Source organism: Poromitra crassiceps (assembly GCF_964638095.1).
Source record: "Poromitra crassiceps genome assembly, chromosome: 9".
Classification (NCBI taxonomy): Eukaryota; Metazoa; Chordata; class Actinopteri; order Beryciformes; family Melamphaidae; genus Poromitra; species Poromitra crassiceps.
Genome location: NC_139630.1, coordinates 20,814,505 through 20,837,907, shown reverse-complemented (window position 1 = coordinate 20,837,907; position 23,403 = coordinate 20,814,505). Strand labels below are relative to the sequence as shown.

At 44.6% G+C, this 23,403-nt stretch overlaps 2 protein-coding genes across 2 annotated transcripts in view; both read left to right on the top strand.

Moving 5' to 3' along the window:
- The window catches only part of LOC310782809 (uncharacterized protein), a 99,976-nt gene extending 77,104 nt beyond the window's left edge, over nt 1-22,872 (top strand). The window contains exons 9-11 of the mRNA XM_083643570.1: nt 13,711-13,803; nt 14,315-14,456; nt 18,823-22,872. Coding sequence (XP_083499696.1) covers nt 13,711-13,803; nt 14,315-14,456; nt 18,823-18,993 — 406 coding nt within the window. The 3' untranslated portion in view covers nt 18,994-22,872. The remainder of the gene's footprint in view (nt 1-13,710; nt 13,804-14,314; nt 14,457-18,822) is intronic.
- Nucleotides 21,947-23,403, top strand: part of LOC310782206 (dihydroxyacetone phosphate acyltransferase-like) — a gene marked incomplete at its 5' end in the record, with an annotated part of 65,360 nt that continues 63,903 nt past the window's right edge. The window contains one exon of the mRNA XM_083642888.1: nt 21,947-21,953. Coding sequence (XP_083499014.1) covers nt 21,947-21,953 — 7 coding nt within the window. The remainder of the gene's footprint in view (nt 21,954-23,403) is intronic.

Sequence of the window (23,403 nt, the reverse complement as noted above, 5' to 3'; positions counted from 1 at the left end):
AGGCAGGGTGGTCGTCGATTAACCGAGGCGGCGGGGGGGGCCGCCGCAGGAGGGCACAAGGGACTAGAGTGCACCGGCTTGACCTGGGATACGTGGAAGGTATGGTTGATGCGACGGAGAGAAGCAGGTAGAACCAAGCGGACAGCCGCAGGGTTCACAACCCGCTCAATAACAAAAGGCCCGATAAAACGGGGCGCAAGCTTCCTTGACTCAACCTTCAAGGGAACGTTCCGAGACGAGAGCCACACCCTCTGACCCGACGCATAGGCTGGGGCCGGTGTGCGGCGGCGGTTAGCCTGGACTTGCGTCTTGGCAGAGGAACGTAATAGCGATGCGCGAGCCCTCTTCCACGTGCGACGGCAACGGCGCAAATGTGTCTGCATGGAAGGCACCGCAACCTCCTCCTCCTGGGAGGGGAACAAGGGCGGCTGAAAACCGAAGCAGCACTCAAAGGGAGACATGCCGGAAGAGGCGTTGGGGTGCGTGTTGTGGGCGTACTCAACCCACGGCAACTGGGCACTTCAGTGGGAGGGGTCAGCAGCTGTGGTGCAACGCAGCATGGTCTCCAACTCCTGGTTGACCCTCTCGGCTTGGCCATTAGTCTGCGGGTGATAACCCGACGAGAGGCTGACAGTCGTGCCAAGAGCCAAACAGAAGGCCTTCCAAACCTGAGAAATGAACTGGGGCCCCCGATCGGACACGATGTCAGACGGAATGCCATGTGCCCGGTACACGTGTAAAACCAAGAGGTCCGCCGTCTCCTTGGAGGACGGGAGCTTAGGAAGTGGGATAAAATGAGCCCACTTAGAGAATCGGTCAATGACGGTCAAGATGACGGTGTTCCCATCGGATGGAGGGAGTCCGGTTATAAAGTCCATGGCCATATGAGACCAAGGGCGACGAGGTATAGGAAGGGGGCGAAGAAGGCCTGACGAGGGTTTAGTCGAACTCTTGTTTCGTGCACAGACCGGGCAAGCGGCGACGAACTCCCTAGTATCCCCCTCCATGGCGGGCCACCAGAAGCGCCTGCGGATGAAGGCAAGGGTCCGTCTAACTCCAGGGTGACAAGTAAGCCGCGTCGAGTGGCCCCACAGAAGAACCTCAGAACGGGCGGAGTCAGGAACGAATAGACGTCCCGGCGGAACGCCCTTTGGGTCAGGCTGTCCCTGTTGGGCTAGACGGACACGCGATTCAATCTCCCACGTTACCGCGGCCACAAAACAGGCCACAGGCAACACGGGTTCGGGCTCAGCCCGTATGTCAGCAGAGAACTGGCGGGACGGGGCGTCTGGCTTGACGTTCTTAGAACCCGGTCGGTAAGTTAAGGTGAAGTTGACCTTAGTCTCTGCTGAAAGGCCACTGAAAAAGTCCTGAGCGCGGCCTGACAGCAGCAATGACATAAATTCTAATCTTAATTGGTCATCCCACCCATTCACCTTGGCGGCAAGCTCGAAATGTTCAGACCAATCTGACCAATCGCAGCCGGCACCAGTGAACGTTTCGGGCATGAAAACTGGGCGGGGGGCCGAGATGCGACTAGGCCCTATGGGGCCCACCCCGGCGCCCTGTGGGGCCGCCTGCTGCAGAAACCCCGGGGGGGAGGAAGTAGATGCAGCAGCAGGGGGGATAGGTGGTACTGGGGTACCGAGGGGTAAGCCAAGGAGATCATCCACTGCCCTGCCCTGGACCATGCTCACATTCAGCGCTGGGGCAGCAGGAAGGAACTGACGGAGGTCATCTACTGTCATGCCCTCCCCCTGCAGCAGTCCTGCAAGCCTCTCTTTGAAATCGTCCCGACGCTCTGCTGCACCTAGCAGGGATGCGTGCCGTGGCTCAACCAGCTGCAGCGAGGCCGGCACGGTGGTAGCAAGAGGGATGGCTGCACCGGAAACCTCCAGTGTTTGCGTTGGGGCGACTGATCGCTCAGAAGCTGGGGCAGGAAGGGCAGAAGACTGCAGAATGGCACCCTCAGGGGGGTTTAGCCCGTCGAGACGATCCAGCCGGTCAGCCAGGAGGGCGTACCGATCACGGATCTCGGAGGCCAGGGCCCGGTGGGTCTTGTTTGCTTCTTTCTGTATGACGAGTAGGTCCTGAACTTGGCCCGTGAGGAGCCTTTGGTCCCGTTGTGTCTCCGTGAGGAGCACACCCAGGCCAGAAACAACGTCTGTGGTCTGTGTTTGTAGGGACTGCCACGAAAACATCGCTGTCTGTAAGGGATCCCCGGTGGCAGGACGACGTGTCGTAGACTCGTCTGGTGGACCACCTGACGTGGCTGGCCGGGAAACTGGCATCTCAGGGTCTTCCTCCTTGATTGGGGGGAGAAATTTGCCCGCTAAATCCATTTCGGAGTGATTCATACTGTCAAGATCGGTGTTAGACATGTGGATCTATTCGCGGGTGGTTGATGGCCAAGACACTCTCGGTAACTGAAGTCTGAAGTCTCGATGAGTAGGGATGCTGGGGAACTTGATAGCTAGGTCTGCACTTGTTCAAGGTTGGGGAACGGTTGCAGAGATTGACGAGGTTGCAGGTTGCAGAGGTTGATGTGATCCTAGTTTAGATTATGAATCACTAGCCAGGACCTGCAGGAACAGGCCCTTATAGATCCGAATATGACATCACCTGTGTTATGACATCACCAGCGAAAGGCATGAAAGACACTTATGAATCATGACATCATCAGTGATCGATGACATCATAGTAGGAATGACGACGTCAAAGTAGGAATGATGACGTCATCCTAACACTGTGAGGTCCCCGCCCCTCTGAACTTTCTTATGTAGAGCTGCTGTTTCTAGATTTGCGCACAGTGCATTGTGTATTTATATAGCCTAACAGTCTAGCTCTGTAAATATGGCACTTTAAGTTGTAATATTTTTTTGTCTCGCCAAAAGTAAGCAGGAAGATTCCCACTATGAGATCAGTTTATCAAAATGACGCCTGTCCGAAAATCAGATTTTCGTTGTCGGAGATTGAGCTGTATCAGCCAGACAAGTCAAACCTCCGGGCTGCTCTCAGCCTCTCACTGAGCTTATAAGGGGGAAATTATCGGATGAACTGATGTTTACAGCTCTGTGTTGATTAGCCTAATGTTTCCATCATGGCATTTTGATTAACTTTACGATTTAATTCCTTTTGGAGCAAATGTTGGTTTAACAAATCTAACCGTGAGGCTACGTTGTTGTACCCCCCCGGTACAGTGTGGGTAAGGCAGCCAAACCTAACGTTAGCCCAGTGCGTGAGCCAGGCTGCCTGGTCTATTCTCTGACTCTGTATATCCCACTGAGCTATATCTTATTTATGCCAATGGTATATCGGTACTAAGAGAGGAGCTTGTGAAAGTCAAAGCATTTCCCCGAGATATGCATATAAAAACGTTTGTTGCTTTAATACCAAAAATAAAACATCTGTTTGTATGTGATGCTAACCCGTTAGCGATGAGCTAATGGCTGGTGGTTGTGTACTAGGCCTCATCTTATACCCGGGATGGGAGTTAACGTTATAAAACACATTTCCTGTCAGTTGGACCACCTGGTCAGTTCTGAAAATATGTCTATTATTGTGATATTCCAGCTATCGTTATCGGTTGTTAAGTTATAGTAATATTAAGCCGACAAATAATGCAAAAACAGCCGGATAACTCAAGCGGCTAATGCTAGGCTGCATCCATTAAAACCATTGTGTATTAAAATAACCGATAACGTAGCTGGAGTAACTAATAAAACACATATTTACTGAACTTTCTTCAGTCCCCAACCAACGTTACTTCCTCGCGCACCTTTCTCAAAACAATGTCCTTTTTATTGCGGTCCATCGATATGTCTGGTAGATAACATGAAAGCAGCACTGTGTCCTGTCTATGTAAAACTAATGCTAGCTCTATAATATGAAGAGCCTGTCCAGCCAATGACGGCTTAAGACTGGCTGCCACCGCTGTCAATCATCCCTTTTTATATGTCAAATAACTACTTAAAAACAAACTGATCAGAAAAATGACCACTTGCACAGGCATTAGCATGATAATAACTAACTAAAATGATATAACCAAATTATATGACGTGTACTGTGATTATTTCGGTTGTCCATTTCCCCATCCACTAACATGGGGAGGCGGGCCTTGTGACCTATACTGGCACCTGCCGCCAGGGCGCCGATCTAACATGCACCGGCTTCACTAAAGGGGACCAGGCCTACACCCAGGGGCGGATCTAGTTTATTTTCAGGAGGGGGGCACAGGGGGGAACAACAGTTACATTGGGGGGGCTTACCCCACAACAACAAAAATTAAGACGCCACGGCGCCACCGACCTCTCTCTTCAACATTTCGATTGCTAATTGCTAAGTGGAAACTATTTGAATTACTTTCCTTAACTTGTACAGTTACAGTGTATTTGTGTCTTCATTGTGTTCACAATTACAATTAGAGAGAATGAATAACACAGTGTAGGAGAATGACTGTTTTGATCATAGTGTCAATGTTATCTCTCTACCTGCAATAGTCAGGACAAAATCATGTCAAACTAAACAACTACTCAGATTTGAGTTTTCAGAGACAGATCTCACCAAGTTAGGGGTCCATGGGTCTAATGTTGACTTAGGTCCTTCATATGAAAATGGTTCATAATCACTGCTGTATAGTAATCACAATTAGAGATAATGAATAACAGTGTAGGAGAATGACTGTTATGATCATAGATTCACTGTTATCAAAATCACATGACAAAATTCTCAGGTTAAAATTTTTCAGAGACCCATCTCACCAAGACAGTTAATAGTAGAGCAGATAATTGCAAATATCACCCCAAATATTTCAAATTATGATACAAGCATGAAAATTGGCACACATATTCTATATAGGTGACTCTTCAAATCTACCCGATTGGCCATTTGAAAATCCAAGATGGCGGCCGTTTTTTCAAGATGGCCACCAAAATATTCCATAAAAACGTACTTTTGCATGTAATACCTGTGGTTGGAAATTAAATGGTTTATCCTTTGACATATTTTGGTATTTTATACATGCTTGATGCACAGTAATGCCAATGAAAATAATTCTGAAATGTTTTAAAACATATTTGACTATTTTTATGGCTTTCGGAATACAGTTTGATGTGGTATTGGTGATTAATTTTCATTTTCATCTTCATCTTCTTATGTTATCATTCATTAAATGTAAATTTATCGTATGTTAGAATAGAGTTGGTGTCAGCACACTACCAGGGCACGCTGGTGACACCGCTGCCGTGAGACTCGGCATGGGGTCCAGTTTCCGCTAATGATACTCAGCATAACGTCAGAGCATGATAAATAATAGCCTTTTTTCTCAGTATCTTAGTGTCCCAAATTCTGCTTAACAGTCCCTCTATAAGCCCATCAAGAAGAATAACACTGCATTCTTCAAGCCTCGTCCATTGCCCAACCGTTCAAAGGAGAAGGTGTCATAATTGAAGGAGCACTGTCAGCTCTTTTCAAGGCTCTTCATTTCATGTCAAAGTAGACAATGTGACCTGGAAGAATTCTTCCAACATGAAAATCAGTTTGCTCCAGCATCACTGAGTGACAATGGTAGGCTGCATTCCTGTCAGAAGTATCAGCTGGTCAACATACTGGAAGCAGAGGTCCCTCCATCAGACTCAGAACCTAAGGCAGAAGTCATAGTCATTGATGGCTCAGCATTGATCAATGCACTGCCTCCACGTACATCAAAGACGTTTGATGACTATGCTAGTGAAGAGATTCGTACCAAGCTGGAGTCTTACTGTGCCATCTACAGGAGGGTTGATGTTGTGTTTGACCTCTACAAGAAAGACAGTCTTAAGTGTGAGACAAGATCCAAGCGAGGGAAAGGTGTCAGGAGAAGGGTTGAAGGAATGAGTAGAACTCCAAACAACTGGAAAAGCTTCTTGATGGATGACATTAACAAGACAGAGTTGTTCCTGTTCCTTGCAGACAGAATTGAAGGCATGGACAATGCTAGCAGTATCATTGTGACAAAGGGTGAGGATGCTGTCTGTAACAAGACAAGGGGCCTTTCAGGAGTATCCCCATGTCGACAGGAAGAGGCAGACACGAGACTCTTTGTACATACCACAAATGCCGTTTTGGAAAGGTACAAAGCAGTGATCATTAAGGCCAATGACACAGATGGAGTTGTCATAGCTGTATCTGTCTTCTCTTCCCTAAAGGAACTTGGTTTTTTTGGTCGCGTATGGCCAAGGAGCCAAAGCCAGATGCATTCCTATCCATGATGTAGTGTCTGCCATGGGGCCCGAGAAATCAAGTGCGTTACTGTTCTTTCACGCCTTCACTGGATGTGATGTCGTCTCGGCCTTTCGTGGAAAGGGCAAAAAGTGGGCATGGCAGACGTGGAATGTGTTTGGTGAAGTTGGCAGGACCTTTGCCAAGCTGAGTCAGTACCCAGTAACAGTGGATGATGAAGACATCCAAGTCCTTGAAAGGCTTGATCTATTTGCATGCAAGCAAAGGACATATGAGTCAATTCCACCGACACAGGCAGCCCTTAAAGAACATGTCAAGCGTGCAGCCTATCATGCAGGAATTATCTGGGCTCAAGCAATGGACCCTCAGCCAAACATAAAGTCCCCTGCTGACTATGGATGGACAAAAGATGGAGATTCATGGCAAATTTGTTGGACAACTCTTGCACCAATTGCAGCAAGTTGCCAGGAGTTGACGAAGTGTTCATGCAAGGACTGCAAAGGTAGATGCAAATGCTTCAGATCAGGACTTGTCTGCACATAACTCTGTGGATGTGAATGCTAACAAGCTTTAACAGCAAGAATAAATTTGTGTCAACTTCTAATCACTATTGAAATCAAAATCGGGTCGATAGTCAAGGAAAAGTCAGTAATCGGTCGACTCAGAACTAAACAAGGTCACAATAGGCAAAGTTTGACCTTGACCATGACCTTGACCAGCCATCTTGTGCATAACCATAAGAAATTGCCAAGTTTGAGCAAAGTCTAGTGAATAGTCTAGGTTTTATAGGGAAACATCTGTATTTTCTTGGATATTTTAATGGCCATCTTGAAAAATGGTCGCCATATTGGATTTTCAAATGGCCAATCGGCCATATTTGAAGAGTTACCTATAGAGAGTATTCATGCCAACTTTCATGCTTGTATCACAATTTGAAATATTTTTTCACTTATCTGCTCTACTATAAGGGTCCATGGGTCTAATGTGGACTAAATTAGAGGTCCCTGATATGAAAAGGGTTGATAATAATCACAGCTGTATAGTAATCAAAATGAGAGAGAATGAATAACACAGTGTAGGAGAATGACTGTTTTGATAAAAGTCTCACTGTTATCCCTCTACCCCCTGTAGTACCTCCACGTACCCATAGGGGTATGTGTACTTCAGTTTGGGAACCAATGACTGCTCTACATACATACCTGCAATAACAGTCTTAGAATTCAGGACAAAATCACATGACAAAATTCTCAGATGTGAGTTTTTCAGAGACAGATCTCACCAAGTTAAGGGTCCATGTGGACTAAATTGGAGGTCCTTGATATGAAAAAGGTTGATAATCACAGCTGTATATTAATCATAATTAGAGAGAATGAATAACAGTGTAGGAGAATGACTGTTTTGATAATAGTTTCACTGTTATCTCTCTACATGCATAACTGCAATACAGTCTTAGAATTCCCTACCTGTCTAATAGTGATATTATTGGCCAATTTATGATCTAACCTGTTCAAAAAGTATGACAATGACTTACATTTGTATTATAATCATTTATATCAGTTAAATAAAGGTAATCAAACAAAAGTCAAATAACTTTATAAATGCTTATTTATTGCAACTGATTCTCAGTTAACAAAAACTCTGTGTCAGTTTTAAACAGTAAATACTGACAGCCAATTTTGCAATTTCCATGTGCATCACTAAACACCCTTAGGAACATATCCATATCCAAGGCCTTGGCTCTCTTGGACTCCACACGCAAGGGATTTTTTTTTTTTATCAATTTCAATGCAGAAAAGCTGCATTCACAAGAAGCTGTGCTGACAGGTAGGGCCACAGCAATTTTGCACAACCTGAACAGTTCATAGAAGACCTCACTGAACGGCTCCAGGAATACTGTGAACTCCAGTAAACTGGTTAGAGCCTGCATCCCAGCCACCTTCTTCCTCTCCAAGATCCACTTGGCTTGATCGACCTCAGTCATGCTTAAGATCATCCAGGTTTTTGTTGCAACCCTGCCCAAGAAAAGTGTTAGTTGGTTAGTAAAATCTACCTTGAGAGCGTCATGTACACACTACAGAGTCAGAAAGAGAGCATGATGATTCAACAGGGCAAGGAGAGCTGGTATAGGTGATATAGAGGTGATTGAGAAAAGGCAAATAATGACATTACAATAGTCTCTAAGCTGACCTGAATATTAATTTAAAATGAGATATTCCTCTAAATTGGGCTTCAAATGGCCAAACATTTTCCGGCATCCATGGGCCCGATGTGATATCCTTTCATGGGGCCCGAAATCCCTGGCTACGCCCCTGCTCCTATACGTCAACATCACATTGACAAACGGAGTCATTCTTAAAGAGACAGGCAAATACGGCCTCCTCTCTCACTCTGTTTTTTTTTCTTTTTTTTATCCTATTTTTATCCCCCATTAGTGCTAATTTATTTTATTTATCCTGGTTTGCTACTCCACCCTCTGCCGATCTGGGGAGAGCCGAAACTGGCTCCATGCTTCCTCCGAGACATGGGCAGTTAGCCAGCCGCTTCTTTTCACCTGACAGGGGAAGCTTCACCGGTAGGACTTAGCACGTGGGAGGTTCATGCTATTCCAACCAGTTCCCCTCCCTCCGAACAGGCGCCCCTAACGACCAGAGGAGGCACCACATTAGCAACCAGGATATTGCATGTTTTGGTGAGGGGTTCCTATATGAAGAATTGAGGTAAAGCGCACAACTCCTTGTAAGAAAAACAGACCGGGTGCCTGGATAATGGATAACAATGAAAAAGGAGAGCCGGCACTCACGGTAGGCTAATTGAAAAACAGCCTTTTATTGGGCAGTGAAAAAATTGGACGTTTCGGCTTCAAGCCTTTGTCAACAAAGGGAGTCGCACAGGGATCAAATTACCTCAAACGTGATCTCGGTCACCAAGTCTCGTGAAGTCCCGCGATACTTTCCTGTCGACTGGCCAAATACAGGTAGGACGCTTTGCGGTGGTGGTTTTAGCGTAACCTATGTGGGGTTTGGCGTAACCTATGTGGGATTCGAAATAACGAAGGTTATGCCAAACCCCACATAGGTTACGCTAAAACCACCACCGCAAAGCGTCCTACCTGTATTTGGCCAGTCGACAGGAAAGTATCGCGGGACTTCACGAGACTTGGTGACCGAGATCACGTTTGAGGTAATTTGATCCCTGTGCGACTCCAGGAAACAGCCTTTGGCGAAATATCACTCTGGTGGTTCTTGAGGGATCAGATTATGACGATATTTGGCGAAAACGGGAATAAAAATAGCTATTTAGATGCAGGAAAGACAGGCTCACACTTGGCCCCAAATCAGCTCCATTTTACGACTGACTTGGACGCTATTGATCTCAAAACAACGCTAGGACGCCCAGATACGCCGCGGGCATCGCTGGGTGAGTGGCCAAATCATAATTAATGCCAGGAGATGGGTCCAGGTTAAAAAAAAACGAAATTCTCCTTTAACTCACGTTGGTGTCCGAGTGACATATTATGTTATACAGGCGAGATTAAAGATCTCAGGATATAACAATCAGTTTATCTGATATTTTCCCCCGTATGACGCTTGCATAAATTATACTGTGAAGTGTGAATATAGCTCTCACAAGCATATAGTAGTCATTTATGTCTGATATTTTGGAGCGGTTACTCGAGAAATTGGTTTATCGATAGAACATAGTTTAAGATTTTGCACTTGTACTTTAGATAGGGGGTAAACAAACGGCATGGGAGCCAATACTAGGAATAAATCAAAAAGGAACCATTCTTAAAGTTTGAGATTATATCCAAATATATGCTGCATGGTGTAACCTAAGGGCCTGTGTCCACCTAGCTTCTTTTTCCGACGTTAAAAGCTGGGAGTGCGCTGGGGAACGCTGATCCCAGCGCACAATATACAAGGAAGCAGTCTGCAAGTAACGTTAGTTCAGCTTGATAGCTGACAGCTAGCAAGCTAACAACACAGGTAGGCTACGCTATTAAAAGCAGTAAGCACAACACTCACCAGAAATATTAAGTGTCTAGCCGATCTGCTCCCACAATTGAGCCGTTCTGTCTCTGTTGCGATAGTTTTTCCATATGATTAGTTACCAGAAAAGGAGCAGCCGACACCAGCGTCTTTCTGAAAAGTTAAAATATTTTCAGCTGGAAGCGCTGGGAGTCGGCGCACAAAAACGCCGAAAAAAGACGCTGGGCGCTCTGCACTTTCTCTACACGTCCGTGTGCGCTCGCATACGCTCTCCTCCCATTGGAAACAATTGAAAATAGACGCTGGACCTGAGGAAAAGACGCCAGGTGGACACAGGCCCTAAGGGTGTTTTTCCTCTTCTCTGTTGACGTCCTCTGGGCTCCAGGCAGCTCCCTTTCGCAGATTCATATGACAACATCTTTATGAATTTACATCATCTTACCCAATCGTGCCTCAAGACCAGCAGATTATGTAACAACACCACACGGCCGTCTTTTCTCCATTTAGTTTATTATCACAAAAGTAAGCAAATAACATTATCCAGTCATGCGTAAACATCTACCATTCCACTGACAGATATGCTCAAATTCACCAGTCCAGTTAATGCTAAATAGTAGCGTTAAATCATTATATTGTATCAAAGCATTTGGCTGATGTTATTGCCATGATCATAAAGGCTAGAGAGCGTTGCGTCTCCATGACGTTAGCCGTCCAGGCCAGTCCAGGGTGCGTGCCACTCGGTGTCATATCGTGTCATCAGTTCCCTGAAGAAACGAACAACGATATATGTTAGTAATGAATCGCTGTTAACGTTAATCAAACGTTAACAAATGTAAACGTCATCAATCATCAGACGTAGCACCCCAACCTCCAAATGTTGCTAACGTTAGCGTAACATCAGTTAATCCAATCAGTTACATTTAACGTGCAAAATGGCCTACCTGCACTTCATCCTCAGTCAGACATCTGCAGTAATTCTTCTTTCTTTTGGCAAATTGAATAGTCAATGGTTGCACCCAATATTCACCTTACAAAAACAGCAAAAAATCTGCGACCTCCATGCTAACTATTTAGCAATTGTAGTCCTAGCCGTTCGTGTTTACCAGGCGCTGCTACGTCATGAAGGGAAGTCGATCTGATTGGTTGGCGTTGGCAAGCCCAGACGGTGACAGACAGACGGTCCATCCAATCACCTGCCTAGTAGCTTGAAAAAACTGACCGCCCTCTTCAGCAATGTAGCTTGGCCGAACCCAGATGGATGTCGTTTGTGAAACAGATATGTGAAGCAAACTCATCGATCTGGCAGCATCAGGTTAGTTATCTTATACCTTGGGCCATCTTAAGGTGTAGGGACACAGTTCAACTCGGGGCCATTTGGTCTCAGGGGCCCAAAAACCCCTTTTTGGGACAAAAATCATGTAAATGCAAATAATAAGGTACTGCAATGGCATAAATAGTCATGCATACATGAAATTTTGCAGGAAGTATGCTGGAACATAGGGGGAAGTAGCAAAATAAGATTCTGGGGCTTGCTGCAACTCTATTTTAAAATTTCACCCACAAAACCCACAAAAATACAAAAAAATACTGTCCGTTTTACAAATTCTCCTCAAAAATAATTATTTTCCAGCACTTTATGGAGAATATCACTTCCTCACTAGTATTTAGAAAACTGCCCAAGTTCATAAGCTTCAATTTGGGCACAAGATGAACTTCCTACCTCAAAAATTACATTTGCTGTGGCCGAGAATCCGTGGATTAATTATCATTTTATCTCTCAGGAACCCTAGCCCTGCTATGACTCTTCCGGGTATGACGTCATCGTCTACCCCAGAGCTGTGTAAGAAGAGTTGCGACATCTCCATTCACTCCATGGACCAGTTTTTTACTCTCAAGAGTTCCAGGAAGTAAGGTCCTGGATTAAGCAGCACTGTCGAGTTGCAGCAAAATGGACAGTTTGTGTTGTCCTTTGACAACACAAACTGTCCATTGTCCATTGTTCTTGAATCAAATTGTACATTATCAGCTTTATTTTAGCATGCAAAAGCAGCGCGAGACCCATTCCTGGCTGTTCACTGGCTAATGAGTCTCGCATTTTGGTCCTCCGCTGACGCCACTCTCTCTTAGAGGACACTAGTCTACCCTACAAGAGTCCCGTATCCTTATGTAACCCACACGTGCTGGAGCCTCCCTACACACCCTGGGACTCTGCGTTGTGTTTGATGGTGTGTGATCATGGGGTGTTGTGCGGAGAGAAGGAGCACGGGACACAGGCATTCTGGATTGTGGTTGAGACCAATGTGGCAGTTTTATTGGCTCTCTGCTGCTGCTTCACCACCTTACAAGGAGGACAAGTAAACTCTGAAAAAAAACCTCTGCACGGAATGAACTTCAGAACTACGGTGTCCTGTGAAGGACAAAAACCGCTACTTGCTGAATTCTCAGTGGAATAACAACGTAACGACAACACCAGGGGCCAGTTGCACCAAGTGGTCTTACGACTGGTCTTAAGCTACGCCGGTCGTAACTTTACGACCTAACAGCTACGCCGGTTGCACCAATAGGGCGTAAGCCTTTTTCTCACTAAGACCGGTCGTAAATATTATGCCTGGTCAGGAGGAGGCGTAAGGTGCCTGTGCCTGTAAGAGGCACAGGCTGCTGTGATTGAGTCCTCACCGTCTTCATCGTCGTAAAGTCGCCTTTGAACCATGACGTTCGATTATAATGAACTAGTTGTGTGGCTTAGCCTTCCCAAATGTTGAGGGTCATTTTTTAGAATTTAATACATAGAATTGGGAACGTTACATTCAATTGCCGCCATTTTCCCCCGGAGCTTCCACAGGAGGAGGGGGGTGGGAGGAGGGAGGGTGTACTGACGCACATACAGTAGTGGGTGACGGCGCGAGGCACATTTTTGGGCCAATCAGGGCACATTCCCCGGCAATTCACCTGGACGCGCATTGCTACGACCAGCGTAGTTAAGACCAGACGTAAGCCCTGTTGGTGCAACAGGCGCAAATCCACTCTAAAGACTGGTCTTATCTAAGACCGACGTAGGAGTTACGACCAGGCATAGTTAAGACCACTTGGTGCAACTGGCCCCTGGTGACTAATTCAGGTTACTGCGTTACACTTACATAGACTTGCCTGTGACTCTCACTCCCAAGCTGTCTAAATCAGCGATACGCACGTATTTACAAGTGTCACAAAAACATTTCAAAGCCACCTACTAGAGCAGAAGGGTTCATTGCTTCTCGACGGCGGGGTTAGAAAGCTCGACGCTGCTCATAAATGCCTCTTTTCATCTGAGGTCTGTGCTGGTGATATTATTTTTTACCGAGCTTTCGACCAGAGTGGCGTTGTTGAGCGCTGTGACGGCTGGGAGCTCTAACCCAGAAAAAATATCAAAAAAGGGAGTGAGCCTCCCCCTCGATAAATACAGGTAAAAAGATTATGTGTTGGTGGTTTTGGTCTTATCTGAATCCTTCTGTGTCTGTCCTAGGCTGTGTCTGAAGAGACAGGTGATCGACTTGTTAGCAGAGGGCTACCCCCCCCATGAGCTGGATGATCAGCCGAACATCACTGTGGTGGACTGGTGAGTCAGAGACAAAGAGCCCGGCATGCATGCATCTACTTCACTGTTCACTAACTATGACCAAGCCACAATATATTAATAGTTTATTAATGTAGGAGGTGGGGAGGGGAAGGGATGAAGGGATGAAGGGATGAGGGGAAGGGATGACTTGAAAAGAAGTATGAGTAGGTGTCTCAAGGAACCAGGTAATGAAACTCTGGATGGGGGAACTGCCTCGGCGATGGAAGCTCTTCATGGTCTTCATGGCTCCATCTTATCCCCGGTGGTTCCTAAACTGAGATGTAAGATTAAGGGGTTGGGTGGGAGGAATGAGTTTGGACTGAGACGAGAACGAGAAAGAATCTTGGTTTGGGACGTATATGTAGGTGGAGTGAATGATTGAATCCAGGGGGGGCGAGGGATTGACTGATTGAATGAGTGGTTGGTTGTGGCATGGCCTTGTTCCCGAACTTTAGTTATAATGGTATTATAACTTAATTTGTCACCAATTCACTACTAACTCACCCTGCAGGTACTGTAGGAGGACAGACTGTGGCTGCATTTACAGGCTGACTGTGAGTCTGCTGGATGAGGAAAAGAAAGTACTGCAGGAGTTTAAACTCTTGACCCCGGTGACTCTTGACCCTACCTTCGAGGACACCTCATGGAAAATGGTACACAGAGAGACAAACTCATTAGACCCTGTCCCTTCCATTGATTGCATTCCCTAAGCCTTAACCCTAAAAGCTGCACTAGGCAACTTCACATGTTGGCAGCGAGTGAAACTATTTGCAAAATCTGACTTCAGTAACCAGAAATCCTGTAAAGTTATGTCTATAAACTGCAGAGCATTCTCTGGATGCTGCTGTTTAGGAGACAGTTTGGATTTCACTCATTACATTAAATTGTCATTTAGCAGAAGCTTTTGTCCAAAGTGATTTAGAGTAGGTGCATAGTGAAACCGACGGTACCTCTCAGTCTTCATCAGATAAGCCTTTTAAGAATAAGCAATAATTATTTTGTTTTTTAAAGAAGGGTAAAATAGGTTAGTTCATGAGAGAAGAGTTGCGACCAGGATGAGTGACTGAGCCCACGTAGTGATGGAGGGGCGAGGTGGCGTGCAAGAGTGGAGGAGCATAGGTAACGAGGCAAGGTTTGAAACCTGACCATAGATTGCAGATCGGGAGGGGCAGTCTGATGTACTGTCCTCAGTGTTTCCCACAGGATTGTGGTGGGTGGACCTCACATCCATTACGGGGGTCCGGGGGCATGCCCCCCTCTATCTCTCCTCTCGTTTTCAACTTCAACAACAGTTCCTATTCGTGCACCTTTTGAATTGCGCTTCACAGGTTATTCAATTATAAATTAGACCATTAAATGAAATGAGGAAAATAAAAGGACAAACATTCTCCAAAACTCGTCCAACAATCGTCCAAGAAAATCCAACGGCGGTGGACTCAGCCAATCGTCGGTTGGCGATATATACAGTATAACTGTATATTCATATATATATATATATATATATATATATATATATACACACAGTATATATACACAGTATATATATATATATATATATATATTTAAGCAATATAGCATGAGAGCCAGTGTGTTGTGGCAAATATATCCCGCTGATCAGCTGTTATCCCACGAGGCCGCAGGTTTCCAAGTATGATAATATAATAATAATAGTAATACTATAAGTCCGACTGCCATGGCATTCTGGTAGAGTCAGTTGAAACACTACTGTAAGGCGGGACCGCAAGAACGTGCGGGTGATTTGATTGGATCGTTCTGGAGACTGAAGTTGACATTGGCCAATCCTGGCGCTTGCTGAGAAGCTGAGAGCTTTCTGGAAAGCCCGACACGCAGCTCGAGCGCAGCGCTGCATTCTCAGCGCTTGCTGAGAAGCTGAGAGCTTTCTGGAAAGCCCGACACCAACTAACGTTACGGGGTTAAATGCGGGGTTAAATGCGGGGTTAACAGCCTTTTTTTTGCAAAGAAGACATTAGCCCGCGTCTATTCTTGTACAAAACATAATTTTCTGCAAAGTATTAGTAAAGTTATAAGCGAAGATCGATTCACAAGGATCTGACAGCTGTCTCCGCCATTTGTTTTTTCTACATTGTCATTTGAGGTAACCAAAGCCTTTTAGTAAGAGAGTTGCCATGGCAACTCAATAACCCATGGCCATGGGTTATTGGAGTGGGTTACTGGATATATACAATGGCTGTGAACCAATCAGATTGCTTGATTTGAGAGAGCCGTTTTATATATATATATATATATATATATATATATATATATATATATATATATATATATATATATATATATATATATATATATTCATATTCATATTCATATACATTATATAAACTTTCAGGGTGAGATAAAAATCATAATTAAAGCTGAAAATAAGGTCCAGGTTGTAAAAAAAAACAGAATTCTCCTTTAAGACTAGAGTCTAACATGAAGGAGCTTGTGGAGAGAACAACCTCGTTGGAACAAGGAATAGTGAATATGGAAGAAAAGCTGGGAGAAACTGATGACAGGACAGCGCGTTTGGAAAGATCAGTCGCCTTTCTACTTCACCAAAAGGCAAAGTTATCTGCAAAGTGACGACTTGGAATCAAGGTTGAGGCGCAACAATATAAGGATACATGGGTTCCCAGAGGGCTCAGAGAAAAACAACACCATAGGATTTGTGACTGAACTCATTCATTCATCAATGCAAATACCAGCAGACATGGACATCCTTTTGGAAAGGGCACACCGCTCACTGGTTGCCAAACCAGTCGCCAAACCCCCCCCCCCCCCCCCCTCCCGAGAGCAATCATCCGCTTCCTTGATTATAAGGTGAAAGAGCATGTTATATAGAGAGCCAAAAACCCATCAAAAAATATTTTCTTTAAATCCGCATTTTTTTTTTTATGTTTTGGTCCGAGTGAAATGTTCTGTGGTCTCTCCTGTTTCTAAATATAGATGAACCGTTTGGTTTTAACAAGTACAACTTTTTTGATAAAGATTTTATCTATGGGATAGTATAGGAAAATAAATGGCAGATGAAAATCTCTGGCATGCATGCTGAAGCACCTTATTTTTTAATGCCCTGCTGTAAAATGATTATTGGTGCAAGGTCCGGTCTAGAACTAACCGCATTTAGGGCTGGCATATGACATGAGCATCTCCCCTCCACAGTCCCTTGCCCGATGGTAGACTTTCTTGCTGCTAAAAATAAGTGCCTCTTTTTATCCGAATTGATTGGTGATATACATTTTTCACAAATGCCAAGATGGTCACCGTACTTTCTGTGTTCTGTGCGCATCATAGCGCTGTGGAGCGCTATGATGGCTGGGTGCAACAGCATAAGACAGAAGGATTGGTATATTCAAGTTATTTATTAGCAACATCGAGCTTTCAAACCCTGCCGCCGATAAGCAATGAACCATTCTGCTTTGGTAGGTGGCTTTGACATTTTTCTGTGACACTTGGAAATACATGCGTATCTCAGATTTCGACTGCTTGGGAGTTTTAGCAGCAAGAGACTACTGTTGGGCAAGGGACTGTGGAGGGGAGATGATCACGTCATTTGCCCGAAAAACAGTCCAGAAAGGGACTAGTCTAGACTGTGACGGATTGCAGCTGGTTGTTAACATTACTTGTTGGCAGAGGGTCTGCGGTGCTCGTCAGCGCATTTCCTCATCAAACTCTGACGCTGAAAAAAAAGTTGCTTGTCACAAAGAAATAACACTCGTTTGATAACTTATTTGAGGGAATGTAATAATGTTATCTATCACATCCGCTAACCTGTTGCTCTTTGAACAACTTGAGATATTTATCGGCGAGATGTTTGGCCGAGCTGGACGTGATTTGCTCCCTTCGCCTGCAGCTTTGAAACATCCTTTACAGACGCAGTCGGGCTACGTTGTGTCCTTAACTTAATGGGGGGAGGGGGCTGGGAGGATTACACCGGAAGAAGCGCCCATATATAAGGTGGATACAGCAAGCATGGAACCAAAAAAATCCAGGTCTGTAGTTCTGGATAGCAGTCAAGGGAACGTTTCTTAAGTAGAGGCTTCACTCTGGCAAGGCCTGAGGACATAATGGCAGGGCCTACTTTTTTTTTTTTGTACGGTTCCGGTTTCCGCCCGACCCTGTCAATTTACGTGCGACCCAAATTTATTTGATGAGCTTGTTGATTTGACGGTGGCGCTAAGGGGCGAGGTTTGCCACTGCGCAAAGGTGCTTTTCGCTACGGATACTTTAAAACGAAAATGGCAGGGAGCATGACGGACATGTGCTTTGTGTCGCTTCTCTGCCCATGCAGCACTAGCGTGCCAACCAAAATTGTGAGATTGGGGTTAAAATCATTTGAAAACGTGCCCTTGTATATTCGTATCAGCAGCCGGCAAAGTGGACAGAGCTGACAAATGGACGGATATCGCCAGCGATGTGGTGTCGACCCCCACTCAGCAGCTTGGTTCGCTCGTCAGTGGCGTCATGGCTTTATTTCAATTCAGGTATTTACTGTAGCACTGAAGTGCACGGCAGAGCTAGAACCTGTGCCCTCGACGGCTCAAAGTACCGCGACTCCGTCCGCCTTCGAGATACTGTTTCGTGCACAGCAACTCACTAATTTGTGGTAGAGTACATGTAGGCTATGTTATGAAAAATGTATCCATCGCTGCTGTAATTTGAAGGAAAAAAAAATATATATATATTTCCTATCTATCCCTTGCTGCCACTGGGAAAAAAAGGGGAAAAAATCCCAACCGACCCATCACTTCAACTGACAACCAACAGGAACCAAACTTTTTTTTTTTTTTAGGCCGAGTGAGGAAGGGAGTGATATTGGTGGAGATGGTTTGGAGAAGAGTAGAAGGCATTGCATCTCATCTTTCTACCCTTGTGAGGACATTTTGTTCCTCATGAGGACAGAAAACTAACCCTAACCCTAACTCACCTAAACACACAAGCATCCACATTCCAATCATTCCATTGTCACTGACACGTGTATTATCTATGTTTGAACTCCAGGTGAGCCATACATTCTCAGACTATGGTCGCAGGCTGCGATTTGTCTCCTTTGAACATGGAGGACAAGACATCAAAAACTGGGCTGGATGGTATGGAGTCCGAGTTACTGGGAGCTCTGTTGCCGTAGATCTGAGCATGGAGTCCGAGTTACTGGGAGCTCTGTTGCCGTAGATCTGAGCAAGAGGAGAGGGAAGGAGAGGAGATAGGAGGAGGAGAGAAAATACCAACCTTTCCCAACCTTTTTTGGCTTGTGAGCCCACTTTGACATCACACAAATCTAGGGACCCCAGACATTCAAATTCCGGTATATCGGTAATATCATCAGTGTGACATCATCAGTGATATCACATGCATGTAAACACTAAACAGTATGCTGACTTTTTCTCTCAGAATTCTGACATTCAAATCTGAATGCTCACTTTTTTCTCAGACTTCTGATTTTAATCTGAGAATTTTGGCTTTAATCTCAGAACTCTTGACTTTTCCCCCTCAAAATGTTGACAGTAAACTCAGAATTCTGACTTCTTTTTTTCAGAATTCTGACATTAAACTCAGAATTCTAACTTTATTTTCAGAATTCTGACTACAGTATATTCTCAGAATCCCAATTTAAAATCAGAAAAAAAAAATCACAACTGGCCCTAATCCTCTTTGGTAGTTTTAAATTGTGCGTGGTGTAAAAATAAATAAATTTCAGGCCACCCAATTTGAATTCCAGGGGACCCCATTTAGGGTCGCTACCCCAAGGTTGGGAACCACTGGTTTAAAAGGACCACCCTTGCCGTACGGACCTAGCTTACACCACTGAAAAACACTGCCATGGTGGCACCTTGGCTTTGCTAACATGTTACATGAACTAATTTCTTTGGTGGGCGGGGCTCATAAGCAGAACTTTCTTATATATCAGACACAGATTTGTCATTCCTACCTGTTTCGACGGTAACACTTCCGTCAGAAGCATCACTAGATGTGTGTGACGTGTCTTAACAGCTGATTGTTTACTGTGGCGTGATCGTCCTGTCAGATTTGACAGGTCTATGATCCCACAGCCCTATGTTCCCACAGCCCTATGTTCCCCCAGCCCTATGTTCCCCCACCCCTATGTTCCCACAGCCCTATGTTCCCACAGCCCTATGTTCCCCCACCCCTATGTTCCCACAGCCCTATGTTCCCACAGCCCTATGTTCCCCCACCCCTATGTTCCCCCAGCCCTATGTTCCCACAGCCCTATGTTCCCACAGCCATATGTTCCCACAGCCCTATGTTCCCACAGCCCTATGTTCCCACAGCCCTATGTTCCCACAGCCATATGTTCCCACAGCCATATGTTCCCACAGCCCTATGTTCCCCCAGCCCTATGTTCCCACAGCCCTATGTTCCCACAGCCTTATGTTCCCACAGCCCTATGTTCCCACAGCCATATGTTCCCACAGCCATATGTTCCCACAGCCCTATGTTCCCCCAGCCCTATGTTCCCCCAGCCCTATGTTCCCACATCCCTATGTTCCCACAGCCCTATGTTCCCACAGCCCTATGTTCCCCCACCCCTATGTTCCCACAGCCCTATGTTCCCACAGCCCTATGTTCCCACAGCCCTATGTTCCCCCAGCCCTATGTTCCCACAGCCCTATCTTCCCACAGCCCTATGTTCCCCCAGCCCTATATAGAGAGCCGCAGGAATGAGTCCGGAAAACATGGATGTTAACACTTCCGGGTTCTTCACTGTTTCCGCCTATGGGATTTTTGAATGGGTTTTTGGTGCAATAATTTTGCTCTCACAGCTTCAAATGATGTCTGTGGTTAATGCAAGTTTATTCAAACGCGAACCAGTGTTCAGCAGGATAATCTTCACACATGAAGACCACTTTTATGAGTTTTGAAGCTTTTACGTGCAGTTAAAAGGGCGGCTAGCTACTGTAGCAAACGGCTAAATGAGACTACACTGTCAAGTTAACGGGGATATTATACGTCTATAACGTCATCACGCCAAAGGACGAGCACGGAAATTATCTTTCCCTCACCTGGTTCAGTCGGTTCAATCATGGTTCAGTCACACAGCTATTGCCCACTCGCTCTTTCAAACTAGATGTATTAGTAAAACACACGCGCTATATCAGTGCACAGCAGCGCACACACTGACACACGATTATCACAAACTCCTGTCACCTAACCTCGCGTCACCAGGCTCTCTGAGGAGACTCAGGAGAGCCCAACACTCAGTCTCGCCCAGCCGCCCCATTAGCCAATAGCATTTTAGAGAAACGTGAAGAACCTCTAGACTGACCAATCAGAAGCAGTTAAAGACGAGCAATACTAGCAAGTTAGTTTGTCACACGTGTGGAGCTGTTTGACAGTTACCAACTATAAAGTGATCTTGCAATGGTCCGACACACTGCTCTGTCAGCTCACAGTAACAACACTCTAACAGGTTGAATAGCTTAGCATGAGCTTTTTTTATGCATCAAAACTCATGAAAGTGGTTCTCATGTGTGAAGATTATCTCGCTGAACACAGGTTCGCATTTGAATAAGCTTGCGTTGCCCACAGACCTTATTGAAGCATCGCGCCAAAAACCTATTCAATCCCATAGGCAGAAACAGTGAAGAACCCGGAATTCCGGGACTTCCGCGTTCCGACTACAAAAATACGTCATCCCTGTGGTACTCTATTCCCACCAGTGTTGGGCAGTAAGGCGTGACTTAGTTATTGTAATCAGATTACAGTACCATGTTACTTAGTTACTGTAATCAGATTACAGTAACACATTACTTAGTTACTTAATCAGTTACAGTAACACTTTACTGTAATCTGATTACTTTTGAGCAACTAAGTAATGTAAGGGATTACTATTTCAAATACACATTATTATAGTTACTAATCCAAGTAACACTGAGTTACTTCATTACATCATTGCATGCCAGAATGCAGTGTTTTATATACAGTATATATATATATATATATATATATATACAGTATATATATATATATATATATATATATATATATATAGCGAACTGACAGTGGGGGCAAACCTGTCAAATCTGACAGCTGTTAAGCCATGCATGTGACGTCAGACACCATCTAGTGATGCCACTGATGAAGACGGAAGTGTTACCGTCGAAACATGTCAGGTAGGAATGACAAATCTGTGTCCGATATATAAGAAAAATCTAAGTTCTAAGTTACAATATGGACACAATGAACCCTTTTGGATTACTATTGTAAACAATCGAGCAGTTTATCATGCAAATGAGAATTACGATCACCAAATAAATGATTAACTATTTTATCAAGTTTTAAGTTAGTAATCTAATAATTTGATAAATGTAATACCTACATCTCAAGAATGTGTTGAATTGTGTTTTTGACCTCTGTATTCATTTATCTGAACCGACCTCAGCGATAGTTTGGGTTGCATCAATACAACCATATCAGACACATCACTGAACGTAGACTACTGTATGTAATTACAAAATAATCATAGATGGTCCTTCGGATGAGACCTTAAACCGAGGTCCTGACTCTCTGTGGTCATAACAATCCGATTGGCTACCGATGTGGGCTGCCGATGTGACACTTTTCTTGTTCTTTCTTTCTTTTTCTTTGCTAGGGTTGGAATAGTTGTTAGGTTTCGTTTGATTCATGTTTTGTCTGTTTTTATTTTTTACTATTGTAGGGTATTTTCATTTCTGGTTCTGTTGTTGTGTGGACTGTAATGTTTATGAAAATGTTAATAAATAATTGATCATTAAAAAAATCCGATTGGCACTCTTCGCAACAGTCGGGGTGTAAATCCAGTCCCCGGAGTGTAACCCCGGTGCCTTGGCTAAATTCCCAAGGCTCATCATGGATGCTTAATGCATGAGATATAAAGAAACTGGTTAATGAACTAATAAAATAAATAAAATGGTTTCACCGCCTTGCAAATGCACTATAGACTGCTAGTTGCAACTCGCAGTGATACGTTATGGTTGGCCAACATATAACAATGGGATTCGCAGCCTCTTGTTACATGACTAGCATGTGGCGCATGTGGCGCCAGAAGCGTCATGCCCATTGTAACTGAGGGGGCAATTGCCCCCTCAGATTTTTGAGAGGTAAAAAAAAAAAAAAAAAAAAAAACTTTTTTTTTTTTTTTTTTTTTTATAAACATAGGCTATATTATTATAGGCTGTGTATGGTAGTTGAAACATAGTTTCAAGTTTACGTTTATGTATGTTTGTAGTTAAAACAAAAACATAAATACTGTATAGGCTACATACAGTACAACACAAAAGGCTGTTATTTACCCTTTGTCGCCACCTGGTGAGTAAATATATATAACTAAAACCATTAGAATTGACAACCGGTCCGCGACTTTTTTTTCCCATGTATCTACCAGTCCTTGGCACAAAAAAGGTTGGGAACCCCTGCTCTAGAGGAAAGATTTCTACCTTCTGAAAAGGCAATACCAGCCAAAATAAACATTGTGTTACATTGCTTTGAAACATGTGGTCTCCCTTTTTTGTCAAGTCCATTGAGCCTGGGCAGTGGCAATGTACTTAGTCTGGTGATTATGGATCTTTCCAGGAGGCTGAGCAG